The 14,130-nt window shown below is 36.9% G+C and overlaps 1 protein-coding gene across 1 annotated transcript in view; it reads left to right on the plus strand.

Moving 5' to 3' along the window:
- USP15 (ubiquitin specific peptidase 15) overlaps positions 1 to 14,130 on the plus strand; it is a gene marked incomplete at its 5' end in the record, with an annotated part of 39,480 nt that extends 25,350 nt beyond the window's left edge. Inside the window, 14 exons of the mRNA XM_009078954.1 lie at positions 4,166 to 4,339; positions 4,718 to 4,876; positions 5,526 to 5,750; positions 7,304 to 7,387; positions 7,478 to 7,572; positions 7,750 to 7,938; positions 8,793 to 8,908; positions 9,038 to 9,313; positions 9,618 to 9,688; positions 10,054 to 10,169; positions 12,377 to 12,526; positions 12,880 to 12,983; positions 13,537 to 13,625; positions 13,901 to 14,130. Coding sequence (XP_009077202.1) covers positions 4,166 to 4,339; positions 4,718 to 4,876; positions 5,526 to 5,750; positions 7,304 to 7,387; positions 7,478 to 7,572; positions 7,750 to 7,938; positions 8,793 to 8,908; positions 9,038 to 9,313; positions 9,618 to 9,688; positions 10,054 to 10,169; positions 12,377 to 12,526; positions 12,880 to 12,983; positions 13,537 to 13,625; positions 13,901 to 14,086 — 2,034 coding nt within the window. The remainder of the gene's footprint in view (positions 1 to 4,165; positions 4,340 to 4,717; positions 4,877 to 5,525; positions 5,751 to 7,303; positions 7,388 to 7,477; positions 7,573 to 7,749; positions 7,939 to 8,792; positions 8,909 to 9,037; positions 9,314 to 9,617; positions 9,689 to 10,053; positions 10,170 to 12,376; positions 12,527 to 12,879; positions 12,984 to 13,536; positions 13,626 to 13,900) is intronic.

Consider the following 14,130-nt stretch of genomic DNA (forward strand, 5'->3'; position numbering starts at 1 on the left):
TAACCAAGCATACTTCAGAGTTATTACCATCCTTTGTCATCACAAGGGTTTCTGACTTGTGTTTGTGATTTCTTTGGGTAAAACTTTTTTTAAAAAAACTAATTTTGCATTTCTTCTCTAGCCTCTTTGGGTAAAGAAAGAGAGTTGAAATTTGTTCAAAAGAAGAAATACTCTGGGTTTTTTTATCCCTTCTTTGTGTTGAAAATCAGAGAATAATATGGCTGCACTCCTCTGTAGCCTCCCATTAGGTAGCCACAGAGAGCCACAAACTCTCCTCTTAGTCTTGTCTTCTTGTGGTTGAACTAATGAATACAGCTCTCAGCCTCTCCTTGCCTGTTGTCCTTCAGCCCCCCGACCATGTTGGTGGCTCTCCTCTGCTCTTTCTTACACAGAGGACCCCTAAACAGGACAGTGCTCCAGCCACAGTCTCACAAGTGCCAAGTGGAGGGGAAGACTTGCTTCCTTTTGCCTCTGGCTACTGGTGCTAATATGGTCCAGCTTGCAACTGGACACCTTTCCCACGGGGGTGAACAGCTCCATCATATTTCCACAGAAAAGGACCACTGGGTGTTTTCTAGCCAGTCAGCCTCAGCCTATATCATACTTACTGATATAAGACATCCATAAAATTAAATTTATTCTTGTTGCTAAAAATGTTTTCATGAGGATACTTGCAGAGAAGTTGAACAGTACAGGAAGTAATTCAAATTTTTTTTTAGCATGCTACACGAAACATGGCTCAAATGAAAGGGGGAAGGAGTTGCATTTTACAGTGTCTGCTCTAAGTAAAAATGCTATATATAACTTCTCTTGATTATTGAATTGCGTCATTTTGCTGTTGTAAAGAAAAAAACATATTTTTGTCTAGTGCATCAATCAGAATTGTCATTTAAAAATTGCATTCAGAGTGTGTTCTTCATATATAGTAACTCTTTCTTATGATGCTACTGTTCATCAGGATATCCTGATTAAAAACAAGGATCATTTTAATTCCTTATGCAAACCTTTTTTAAACTGGTATACATTAATTTGCATGTATAGATTCAAAAGTAACCTTTTGAATTCTAAGCATGTGTTATTGCCTTTAGGAATCTTACACAGCATAACAAACTTATTACAGGTCATGTCAGTATCCCATTGTGTTAAATGGATTTAATTCTGAGGTCTCCATTATAAATGATATCCACTTTGGCTTCACTGCTTTTCAGTTATACCTAGAGAATCAAGTGTTCAAATAAGTTCTGCGAAACTGTAGTGTAAATTAATAAATCCATTTTTGCTGATTCACAGGCAGTGCTCTGGGTTAGAAAATTAAGTGTTTATTGAGCAGTGCAGCTTTTAGTTTGGCATGGTACTTTCAATGTGTCCTTGAAGGTCGTGTTTTTTCAAATCCATTATTTGGCAGCTTTCTTAGCAAGGAAATGTAAAGTGCCTTTCAGTTTCAGCCACTGTTTTGCTCAAAGACAGTACTGTTTGGAGTGTAATGTTATATAAGAAACCCATGGAGGTTCTTTTAAGTGAAAGTATGATGTATTCTTAACACAATAAAGTCTCAGACTGCATTTCTTCCTCCTGCCACCACTTCTATCTATTTTCCAATTACACAGAAAGCATTCATTTGACTGTGCTAATTGACATTAATTTCACCTCCTACTGTTACTGGAGTAACATTGGATTATTCTGGCTGTAAGGCCTATGGCTGAATCACTCTGAACATATTTGATCTGTCTAATTCTTGGCAGCAATGAAGGGATGGGCCCAGATAGTATGTGGATGGCAAACTAGGTAAATCTCCATGGGGAGAGTAAAGTAACCTAAGCCAAACTCTGCTCTGGTGTCCACTGAAAGAAGAGGCAGTGGGCACAAACTGAAGCACAGGCAATTCTATTTCAATCTAAGAAATTTTGTTTTACAGTGGGACTTACCAAACAGTAGAATAGGTTTTCCAGGGAGACTCTATCCTTGGAGATGCTCAAAACCCAACTGATATAGTCCCAAGCAACCTGCTGTAGGTGACCCTTCTTTGAGCAAGTGGGTTAGGCCAGAGAATCTGCAGAGGTGCCTTCCAACCTCAACTATTCTGTGACTCTCTGATCTGCTTTAGTTACGTAGTTCAGCTTATTTTTCTTCTTAAGGTGTATTCCTTCACAATTATGCCAACATAGGGTTGTTTATCAGAATAGTTTACTGTAGAGTATTGGATTCTGAAATAGTTTCAATTCCATCCGTGTTCCAAAAGCTCTGCTTTGATACCTTCCATTCAGTCGGTGCTGGGTGTAACCAATGTAGCTTCCCTTAACAGAAGCAGAGCTTAGTTTATCCCCTTGCCAGCTGATGGCCACTTTTCTCAGATCTCTGTCCTTTGCAGAGAGCCCCTTAGTGTTCACATAGGCCAAGAAGGTTAAGATACCACCCTGTGCTGTTCTCTTATCACTGTTTCTTATTTTAAAAAAAGCAATAATTCAATATCTTTTCTTATTTTGGTTGTATTGGAAATTTGGTGTAGATTTTTTAGAATCTTTTGAAGAGGGTATTCCATGTATCTGACTTATAATTTACTTCATTGCTAACACCTAAGGTTTGGGTTTTATTATTAAAGGCCTGAAATGTCTGGTTTTGCAGATCTGAGCATAAAATAAAACAGGAAAGACAAAAGGGAGGTTGTTTACTTTAAGAAAATGTATTATTATGAATGCTTGAACCCATATTAAGTAGGAAAAAAGTATTTGGCAAGTAGATTTTTCATTCACATCCATTTATGCGCATGGCTATTGTCTAAACTGAAACAGATTAGAAAAATCTGAGTGGCATTAAACATTGCTGTACTGCCACCTGTGGATGTTCTCCCATTATTGCTTTGCTATTTTGGTAGGGTAGTAGGGATTAGAGCTGTGTGGGAAGTGGGTTTTTTCCATAGAAAAATGAGCTTTTTTCAACCCTCAGTGTCCAAAAGGGTCCTGTAATACCAGGACATTTTTGCAGCGTTGACAGCTCATGGAAGCTTTAGGTGAGGAGGAAGAGAAAGAAAGGAGTTCTATATAGGCATGAAACTCTTCTCTCTACAGCACATGACTGGTTTTGCTTCGTAATATTGCACAGGCATGATAAGCAGACATAGGAATAACTTCTTTTGCCCCCTCAAAGTTGTAATTCTTCCAGGCTGATTGTTGTATCTCACACAGTACTCCACAGTATGTGGAGCTCCTCCCCTTGTTTACTGGGAGACAGATGAGAATGGTGAAATATTTAACCTTTCTTGGAATCTTGAATAAAAGAAAGAATGCAGAAAAGCTTACAATATTTCATGAAAAAATTTTGATAAATATATATGCTAAGACTCATTTCTGAGTGATGGAAAAGTTTATGTTTAAAGAATGTGAAGAGTAGCTCAGAAAACTTCAAAGTGGTTTTCTGTAATTGTAAATCATACTTCAGTGGACCCTGCTATCTCCAAGTGCTGACAGAAGAGACAAACTGGTGTAGAGGATAAGTGATTATCTCAATCTAAGACAAGGTACTTGCTTTCCTTGAACTAATTCCAGCTCTAAACAGCATCATAGAATTTAAAATAACATAGGAAGGGCTGCACCATTTCTGATTCAAAGTCTAGTTCATCTAACTTAGATTGTTGTCTTCAACAGCATTCATAAGCTGATGTTTAGGAAGAGAAGAAATGAGGCAGGCGTCCTCACCTTCCCTCCCCTCCCACACCTGCCAAAAAAATAAAATATCTCTTTTCACATGTTGCTCTGAATGTGGTATAATTGGAATTAATAAGCTCTGTTGTCTCTCTCTTTCAAGTACCTATGCAGTCTCTCCTGTGTGCATCTATACCAGCTTTCAGGAAGGAGTTTCATAAAGCTACCATTCTTGTCTCAAGAATCACCTTCCTTTGTTTGTTTTAAATCTTGATACAAAATGTGTTGTTGCACTGTGGTTGGCTGGACTACTGTGTTTAATAAGTTCTAGGTAAAGCTGTTGATAAACATTATCTGTGCATAACTTGCAACCAGTCTTGGTTTGAAAGCATTCAGTGTTTTTGGAAAAGATGATTTGTTTGAGATTCCTCCCCTCTTCCTTGCCAGGTGCTAGACATTACAGTTTAACATATTGTTCATGGCTGCTTCAAATCACTGTTCTAAAAAGTCTGTATTTCTATTTGCAGTGTCTGAGCAACACACCTCCTCTGACAGAGTACTTCCTCAATGATAAATACCAAGAAGAGCTGAATTTTGACAATCCTTTAGGAATGCGAGGTGAAATAGCAAAATCTTATGCCGAGCTTATCAAGCAGATGTGGTCAGGAAAATACAGCTATGTTACCCCAAGAGCATTTAAGGTCAGTAGGAAATTTAACCTTAGTGTATATTGTCAGTTTTGGTTTTGTACTTTTAAGTGTACAGCACTTACATAAATATGTAATAAGAAGAATTTTGAAGTAATATTTATCAGTATGCAGTCAATTCATGTAACTGTTAAAACACTTGGATGTTGTCCAACTGTCCTTGTGCTTTGGTCTTTGGGAATTAGTTTTGAGTTGTCCAACTGTCCTTATGCTTTGGTCTTTGGGAATTAGTTTTGACTTTCTGTCTCCATTGAAAAGCTTATCTTTTCTAACTACAAGTTTTACCTTTTCAACGTGCTGGTGTGGCATCTCAGAAGTATCTATTCTTTCTAACAGTTAAGGTACCAGAAGTGTATGTATTTCTATTTTCAGACACAAGTGGGACGCTTTGCACCACAGTTTTCTGGTTATCAGCAACAAGATTGTCAAGAGCTCCTGGCTTTTCTCTTGGATGGATTACATGAGGATTTGAATAGAATTAGGAAAAAACCTTACATTCAGTTAAAGGATGCAGATGGGAGACCAGACAAGGTAGGGGTTTTGGTGTTGACTGTTTCAGTTAAGGCTGTATGTTGTAAGATACTTGTACGTGATTGTACACTGAAAGGTTGGCACACTGATCACATGGGTGTTTTTTTGAAGAAATTTCTGAAAATGACCTTAAAATGGAGACCTTGTTCAAGAACCTGTGTAAATTTCTGTTTATTTGCAAGATAACTCTGGGGACAGGAGGATGTGAAGGCTTTTTTAAGACTTTGTTAAGACCTTTTTGTTCCATTCAGTGCTGAGTTCAGTTGGAAAAACAATTTCCATTCTGTTATTCTTTTATGTCTACTGTGTGCAGCATTCTGTCTCTCTCCAGTGCTCTCGCTTTATAGAAACTCTGAATTTGTTAAGAGTTAATTCAGATATAATTTTTAGTTGCTTTTATCGTTTGCCAAGCCACCTGGAAGTCTCTCTCAGACTATGTAATACCACTGACAGGATCTCTGTCCTAGGAAAATCATACATCTTTTAACCTGTGATCCTGATAGGAGTAACATATCTTAGAGGGTCCTTTGGAGTGAGATTTCTATGTTCAGGTGGTTGCATAAAATGTTCTATCAGGTACTTCTACTAATAATTCTCACTATTAATTTCCTACTACTTTGTCATAACTCAGGTCGTACTTTAATTGTAGGTGGTTGCTGAAGAAGCCTGGGAAAACCATTTGAAGAGAAATGATTCCATCATTGTAGATATATTTCATGGCCTTTTTAAATCTACCCTGGTTTGTCCTGAATGTGCTAAGATATCTGTCACCTTTGATCCCTTTTGTTACTTGACACTTCCATTACCTATGAAAAAAGAGCGCACTTTGGAAGTTTATTTAGTTAGAATGGATCCACTTGCAAAGCCTATGCAGGTAAGTGGCTCAGTTTATGTACAAACACTCCAAGTCATGTGGCATTAACAATTAACCCCAGTTCCTTTACATAATGTAAATTTATAAGCACAAAATGCCAATGCAAAAAGCTTTAGTTTTCTGGTAAGTGTTCTGAGTCCAACTTAGGAAATCTGATGAAAACTATAAATACCTTCTTATATTTTGCTCAGTTTCAAGGAAGAATTGGTAATTTCTTTATGGCTGTGTTTATTAGGCTTCTTTGTCTTTAAACTGTATACTGACATTTTTTTATTGGGATGCTGCTATAATGAAGCTCTGTGGTTGTAAAAAGTATTTATACACTTAACTCAGATTTAAATTCTTGGTGTCTTAGTAAGTGATGCAAAAAAACCCCATGACTAAGTGTATTAGGTAGTCCTGAATTCTTCTGTGTTCTCACTTACTAGTCAACAGAAAAAATTTCAGATGAGATTTCTTTGTGAAGAGTATCTCTTTTGCCATTTTTCAGGAAGGATGGTATTATAGACTTTAGAATGCCATGAAAAAAATTACAGAATGTTATCATAACAAAGTCATGGTTCTAGCTGTACCTGATGGGGTAGGTGAGGATAGGTGAAATAAAAAAGATAGAGGGAGCTAGGCAGATTTCCAAAAAGGCTTTAACACCTGAAACTAGAGTACCATGAGAAGCAAAGTGAGAGTAAAGGGAGTGTTCCCAAAGGCAGTGTGAGTTAGCTCAGTCAAAGGTGAAGAGACATCAGATGAAGGGACAGGTAGTGGGAGATGAGCCTGCTAGAAATTAAATTATTTTGCACAGTGGACACACAGTAGTTGAAGATGCCTGTCTATAACATGAGATTGTTATGCAGGAATTACTAGAGAATGGGAAGAGTACAAGTTCAGCAGAGTGTTTGTGATCCTGAACAGGTATAACCTTTAAGGAGATACCAAACACATGCTGTATCTGGCATTGAGTTAGAATACTTGACTTCTAACTAATCATGTCTTTATTATTCAAATAACAGGTCAGAGTCCAGTGTGGAGTTTTATTACAAACTGCAGGTACACTGCACTAAGGGAAGCTACAGAGAGGTTTCCTTTGACTGTTTATCATCGGGTTCTCTCTGTATCAAATTAGAATCTGTTGCCTGCTATTGCTTTTTGCCAGTAATACTTGGTAAACAACTTGTGTTGTATTCCAGATGTAATAATCTAGTCAATAGCATGCATACTATTTAAATGCTTAAATAACTAGGTGCTGTTGAAATGCAAATCTAAGTAATTGGTGCTGTTAGTCTTCTTACCCAGAAAGTAAAATAGAGTTTCAGAAATCGTTGTGTAAACTAGTAAATGTATATTCAGAGTGTGTGTGTTTGTAGACTAAAGTTGTGCAGGTAAGTTTTCAGCAGCTTTGGGGATTTGTGTTAGTTGATTTACATACTTCACACCTCACATTCAAGAATATGAATGAAGTATGCGAAATACACTGAACATGTGATAAGTTGTTTGGGGTTTTTTCATGATGTATATTTGTTGCTCTTAAGAAATTAAAATTATATTTTACTTTTTAGTACAAAGTAGTTGTTCCCAAAATTGGAAATATATTGGATCTTTGCACAGCATTGTCAGCTTTGTCTGGTGTTGCTGCAGATAAGGTAAGTGTGACCTCTTACATGAAGCACAACAATGAGCATTTTAATGCATATTAACCTGATTTAATGAGGTATACTCCATTTTCTTTTTAGATGATTGTTACTGACATATACAATCACAGGTTCCACAGGATATTTGGCATGGATGAAAATCTAAGTAGTATTATGGAACGTGATGACATTTATGTGTAAGTACAGATAACATGCTTCATGTCTTTTTGCAGTTTGTTTAGTTACTTGCCAAAGATTAAAACCTAGACATAAGATAAAGACAAAAGTGGGAGAGGCTGGGATTTTTTTATTTTCCCCTTTATAGCCTTTTACATGATCGTTGTTCTTTGGTTTTCTGATTGTTTTTCTTTCAGATTTGAAATTGCTATCAATAGAACAGAAGATACAGAACAAGTTATAATTCCTGTTTGCTTAAGGGAAAAGTGCAGGCACACTAGCTACAGCCATAGTGGTTCTTTGCTGTTTGGTCAACCTTTTCTCATAGCAGTGCCTAGAAACAACACTGAAGATAAACTGTATAACCTGCTGCTGCTAAGAATGTGGTAAGGTTATTGTTTGAAGAAAAATGCATTTATCAAGAGTAATAGGTGGAATCAGTAGGCACTTACTTGCACATGCATTTCTGACAAACTGGTTAGATTTGAGTGGTTTGTCTTTTATTTATTTTCTGTTAAATATATTAAATCTAAAATTTTAGCCAGTTGAGATTTTGAACCAGTGTTGATTTTGATTTTTTGTTAGCATGACCTCATCCAAAAAGTATTTGAGAAGACAGTCAAAGCAAGTCAATCTGTATTGTCAGTTTAGGAGAAATAATTCTGGTTTATACTTAGCTGTTTATCAGGACTTGGGTAATGTGGAAATGTTTTCCAATTATTCTGCTATGGTTATGCCTCCCATATCTACTGTACAAGTTTATATACTAATTTATGTTATAAAAGTACATGGTAGACACTTCCTGAAACTAGACTGGAGTTAAGTGTCGTTATGTAGAAGAAATTAGAATCATATAACCTCCAATTTAAATTTGTGTTTCATTTTCTGTTCACGGAACTTTCTATGTAATTGAACCCATGTAATTTTTTTTGTGTAAAAGTATGGTTAATGAACAGTTAAAAAAGTGATTTCTGAACAGAGACCGATACCAATAATCAAGTTGTCTAAAATCACATAACTGCCAAAAACGTAAGCTCACATACGAGTAGGTTTTCAGATGTGTGTGTAATAGCTGACACGTTTGGCAGTAAAACTGTTAGCTCTGACTAAATCAGAAAGGTGTGTAGAAATACTGTTCACTAGAAAGGATTTGCTGTTGAAATTGAATTACCTGCTTTGAACAGCGTAAACATTTTTAAATCCATTGATTCTAACCCTTGCTTTCACTTGTGATATTTAGCCGATATGTAAAAACATGTACTGAAAGTGAAGACTCTGAAGGATCCCTGCATTGCTGTAAGGACCATGGCATCAATGGTAATGGCCCAAATGGAATACATGAAGAAGGATCTCCAAGTAAGACTGGAATATCTAAACTTGTTTAGTGTTTTGTGTTCAGTTTGAAATGGAAGCTAACTCCATAGTGTCTTTCAATTATTGTCATTCTACTTCACTTCTTTCTCTTTATCCTTTCAATTGCTTCAGGTGAAATGGAAACAGATGAACAAGATGATGAATCCAGCCAGGATCAGGAACTTCCTTCAGAGAATGAAAACAGCCAGTCAGAAGACTCAGTTGGAGGTGACAATGACTCTGAAAATGGATTATGTACTGAGGATACTTGCAAAGGTCAACCACTCACGGGACACAAAAAGCGATTGTTTACATTCCAGTTCAATAATTTAGGCAATACTGACATAAACTACATCAAAGATGATACCAGGCATATTAGATTTGATGATAGGCAACCAAGGCTTGACGGTAAGTCACGGGGAACAGGTTGGGCAACATTTGATTCTGATACTCTTTTCTGACTCCACTTCATAGAAGGATGTTTCATTTTCTCTGTGCTGTTTGAGATCTCTTTCTTTAATAGGAAATTCTGTATAAATAATTAACTTGTAACTGCAATTAACTCTTAGAAATGCAGAATTTCTTTGTGCTTCAGTTTTTCACCTTAAATTCATAATAGCATCGTTCATTTCATTTTGAAGTGTGTTTGCCCAGTGTCAGTAAAATTTCATGTAAAGCAAGAAATAATGTTAAAACATTTTTTTAATCTTAGAAAGATCTTTCCTTGCTTTGGATTGGGATCCTGAGTCGAAGAAGAGATATTTTGATGATAGTGCAGCAGAGGTAAGCTCTCTATGTTGCTCCCCTTTCCTGCACAAATAATTCTTAAATGTAAAAAATACAACTTAATTAATTTGCCATAAGAGCTTGTAAGTCTTCAAAAGAGGAAGCAAGTTTATCTTTTTCATCTTATTCGTAGTAAATATGTTGTCATAAATAAACTTTGTGTACACATCCAAGTAATTAGCAAATCTGAGGCTTAAGAACTTGGAAGTAAATCTGAAGCTGTGAAAACTTTTTGCTTGAATGGTTTCTGATCAGTTTTTCCATATATAGGAGCTTTGTAGTTACTGTTCATAGTAAGACGACATCACTAAAATGAGTTTTGTTTCATTTGTTCTCTTAACTCAAGAAATACTTCTCTTTAGGATTTTGAAAAACATGAAAGTGTGGAATATAAGCCTCCCAAAAAGCCTTTTGTGAAATTAAAAGATTGCATTGAGTTGTTCACAACAAAGGAAAAACTAGGTGCTGAAGATCCGTGGTAAGCACAAAAAATTAAAATTGTTACGATCTATGGTGTATTTCTCAAAGTGTAATCAGAACCACACTTGAACATTGAGGTACCTAATTGATATATATATATATACCATATACAGAAGGTTCTGTTGGTAAGGTAGACAGTTAATGCATTCAGAATTAGGAGGAAGGGTCAGTACATAAGATACTCTGTGAACTGTGATGGACAGTGAATGAATAATAATGTGCCAAATCCAATGCAGTGGTTCTAATAAATACTCCTTCCTGAGATGAGAGAGGTTGGTGCACCCTACAGGTTTTTTTGTACAAATAGATAACTTGCCTTGCACTGCTGATATGTGAAATAGGATGTGCTTAAACAGCTGGTTTGTGGTATGGGGGATGTCTGTAGTCACTAGACCCTCTCAAATTCATCTTTCAGCCATTAGGTTTTTGGCAGAGACCTTTATTCTTCTGATGCATGGTTCTTCCAATTTATAATTTGGAATCTTATCTGAATATTCACAGTTATAGGATGTTACCATATGATTCTTTTTCTCCAGGAATTTTCTAGCAGATAACAATCCTTTGTCGACACTTTTAAACTGGGAATTAAGTTAGAAAAGAGAGTCTGCCAATTTTTCTTTTGTGGATGCTTAAAGGTTTTAGAGACCTCCAGACATTGTCACCAGAGACCCTTCTACATTTGTGCAGGGGAGGAGGCTAACTTTAAAAAAAAAAATTTTTTTTTTTTTTTTTCTGGGTTTGCCAGGTTATACAGCATTGGATAGATTTTTGAGATACCATGTAACTTGGGTATGGTGAAGCTCTTCCCTTCTTGTGTCGGGAAAGGTGAAGGTTCCGCGCGGGGAAGCAAGAGGCCGACTCCGTGTGGGTGATACAGCAAGCTCCATCTTTATTGTCCGACAGGCTCTTTCTTATACAGTGCAGGACAGGCATACAACTATCAATCATTTATAATTGGCTAAGCTCTAAAGATAGCATTCAGGTACTCTCCCTACTTGCAGTTACAGCTGTGAGGATTATCTCTTACTTTCTCAGTCTTGAGTGCATTCCTAGCTGTTTGTCTCGAACTTGTTTGTCTCACCCTCAAGGACAACTTGCCCCTGCCATCTGGCCAGCTGAGTTACTCCCTATCTACATATAAGTTACAATCTCCAGAGCCTTGCTCGTACACACTGCATTCCCAGGTGTGTTCCCAGGACTGTGTCCATGCGTTCCCAGGGAATTGTGTCCTTGCTCTTTTTAGCCTTCCCCAGGTGCATTCCCAGGATTATGTCCCGCCATTCTCCAACATTCTTGCAGCATATTTTATGCAAGGTACTTAAACTACAAAATACAACTAGTGCTGAAGTTCAGTGGCTGCTACTTGATACATCTAATCACATTTTTCTTCATTTGTTAGGTCCTCACAGGTCTTAATCTACAGGAGCTCATCGTTCCTCGTCCAGTTCTGTTTGTATTCTAGATATTCTAAGCCAACAGGGAAAAGAGTTTTTCAATTACAGCCTGCCCTTAGAGTTGTCCTAATTCCTTGTCATTATCGTGTGTTGCTATGGAAAGACACTTGTGCAGTCTTCTTTAATTAGGGCTCGTTCTGGCTTTTTCCTAGATTTTTACTTGTTAGATAGCAAGATGTAGCATATGCATAGATCACTTCACAGAATTGTTTGCTTTCCTTCCTGAGCCTTAGTTCCTGAAATATTCAAGTATGCATTGCAGGGAAAAGAAACTTATAAATCACAGACTCTTTAATATTTGCCTGCTAAGGAGGAAGGTTTTTTTTAGTAGCAAGTTTTTCTAGGTTCCAGGAGTCACTGTTAACTGGTTTTAGTGGGAGATGGATGAACTTGGAAATTGGAAGACCCACAGTTGTCTGTTATACGCAGTTTTCTGATACTCAATTTCATAACCCTTAATTTTTTTTATAAAATAAAGCCATGTTTTAATCAAAGATACAGGGAATACTGTAGGAGATGAGAATCTGATATTGGGGGGTGCTAGTTTTGTGTTTAAAATGCTGTTGAGCTTTACCATGACCACACTTGCACGTTTTAAACTGAAAGATATATCAGTGGCATTACTAACAGAATATAAAATGTGTGTGTTTAAGCTTTTCCTCATTCAGTTCCTCCCATGTTATTTTATGGTAATGTATTTTAACATACGCATGGACTACAGTTATTTAAAATTGGTTTGTTTTTCTTTTAGGTATTGCCCAAACTGTAAAGAACATCAGCAAGCTACCAAGAAGTTGGATTTGTGGTCACTGCCCCCTGTACTGGTAGTTCACCTAAAGCGCTTTTCCTACAGCAGATACATGAGGGACAAGTTGGATACATTGGTGGACTTTCCAATAAAGTAAGAAACCTACATATTTTGATGCTAGAAGTGTAAAAGCATGACTGGGACATGTGTTTAATGCAGCAGTCAGTAGAACGGGTGTGTTCTCAGCTTCCGTGGCAAAATGCGTGTAGGTGGAAAGTGTGAACTTGGAAAAATAATAATAGTAGATAAATAAGAAAGATTACTGGTCCCTGTTCCACCTCTCACAGACTGAAAGAGAGGCACAGTCAGAGTGCTCTGGTGTATGTGAGTTTTTTGTAGGGAATGTAAAGTAAAGGGCTGCAAGACCACCAGAATTTGTAATGGTTGAAAATATTAACATGACTGACTTTTGGTTGGGTTTTTTTGTGTTTGCTTTGTTTTAACAGTGACTTGGACATGTCAGAGTTCCTTATTAATCCCAATGCAGGGCCCTGCCGCTACAACTTGATTGCTGTCTCCAACCACTACGGAGGAATGGGAGGAGGGCACTGTAAGTTGGTTTCTAGGATCATCATTCTACGTGTCAGCTTTCTTTGCAGGCTGATCTTGAGCACTTTGAATCAATGGTGCTTTTCAATGGTTGAAGGACAATTTTTTCCATTACCTTAGAAGGCTTTCACAAGTATTCTAACACAAAAATCTATATGCAATGAGCTTTCAAGGATAGTTGTAGGGGTTTTTATACTTATAGCTATCCATAATGTGAAAAGAGAAAACATAAGAGCTCTGTATGAGCTGCTGTACTCTTACAACTGATTTTTGTCTTGCTTGTCTGTGTTTTTGTTCACTGGTCACCTCCTTGAAGAGAGTAAAAAGGGATTTTATTTTTACTGTCCTTTCTCAGTATACATACTCTTTAGAAGGGAAAGTTATGGTTAAGCTCTCTTCTTGTAAAAAAAAAAAAAGTGTGAAAGATGAGTCTAACAGTGGTAATAAGTTTTAGTTAGTTAAATGTGAAGTTTTTGACAGTAAGACACTAGCAACTGATTGTATTACATTTATGAAGAGACAAAGTCCTGAGACATTGTACTTTTTTGTCCTAGACACTGCTTTTGCAAAAAATAAGGATGATGGAAAATGGTACTACTTTGATGACAGTAGTGTGTCCACTGCGTGTGAGGACCAAATAGTGGCAAGTACCTTTTTTTTTTTTCCTAAAATTGGGACTGTTGATGATGTTTTCTTCTTGAGGGAAGAAAAATGAAGAGTAAACCATGAACCTTGTGTTAAATTTGTAGGTAGTAGTTTGTGTTCTTTCAAAGGGCAGTACAAACCAAAAATGGTTTACAGTAACTTACATGAAAGCTTTGGATTTCTTTGTAATTTTATCTTAGATATTTGGAAGCAGAGAAAAAAAATAACACTGTTTGTAGCCTCATGAACATATTACACTTTTCTCCTCTACAGTCCAAAGCAGCATATGTACTCTTCTACCAGAGACAGGACACAATCAGTGGAACTGGCTTTTTCCCACTTGACCGGGAAACTAAACAAGGTGCTTCAGCTGCCACAGGCATCCCAGTAGAAAGCGATGAAGACAGCAATGAAAATGATAATGATATAGAAAATGAAAATTGTATGCACACTAACTGAAGGAAGAACTAGAAGCCATAAAAGAGACTCTTCCTGGGGATACA

Source organism: Acanthisitta chloris, unplaced genomic scaffold (assembly GCF_000695815.1).
Source record: "Acanthisitta chloris isolate BGI_N310 unplaced genomic scaffold, ASM69581v1 scaffold20307, whole genome shotgun sequence".
Taxonomy (NCBI): Eukaryota; Metazoa; Chordata; class Aves; order Passeriformes; family Acanthisittidae; genus Acanthisitta; species Acanthisitta chloris.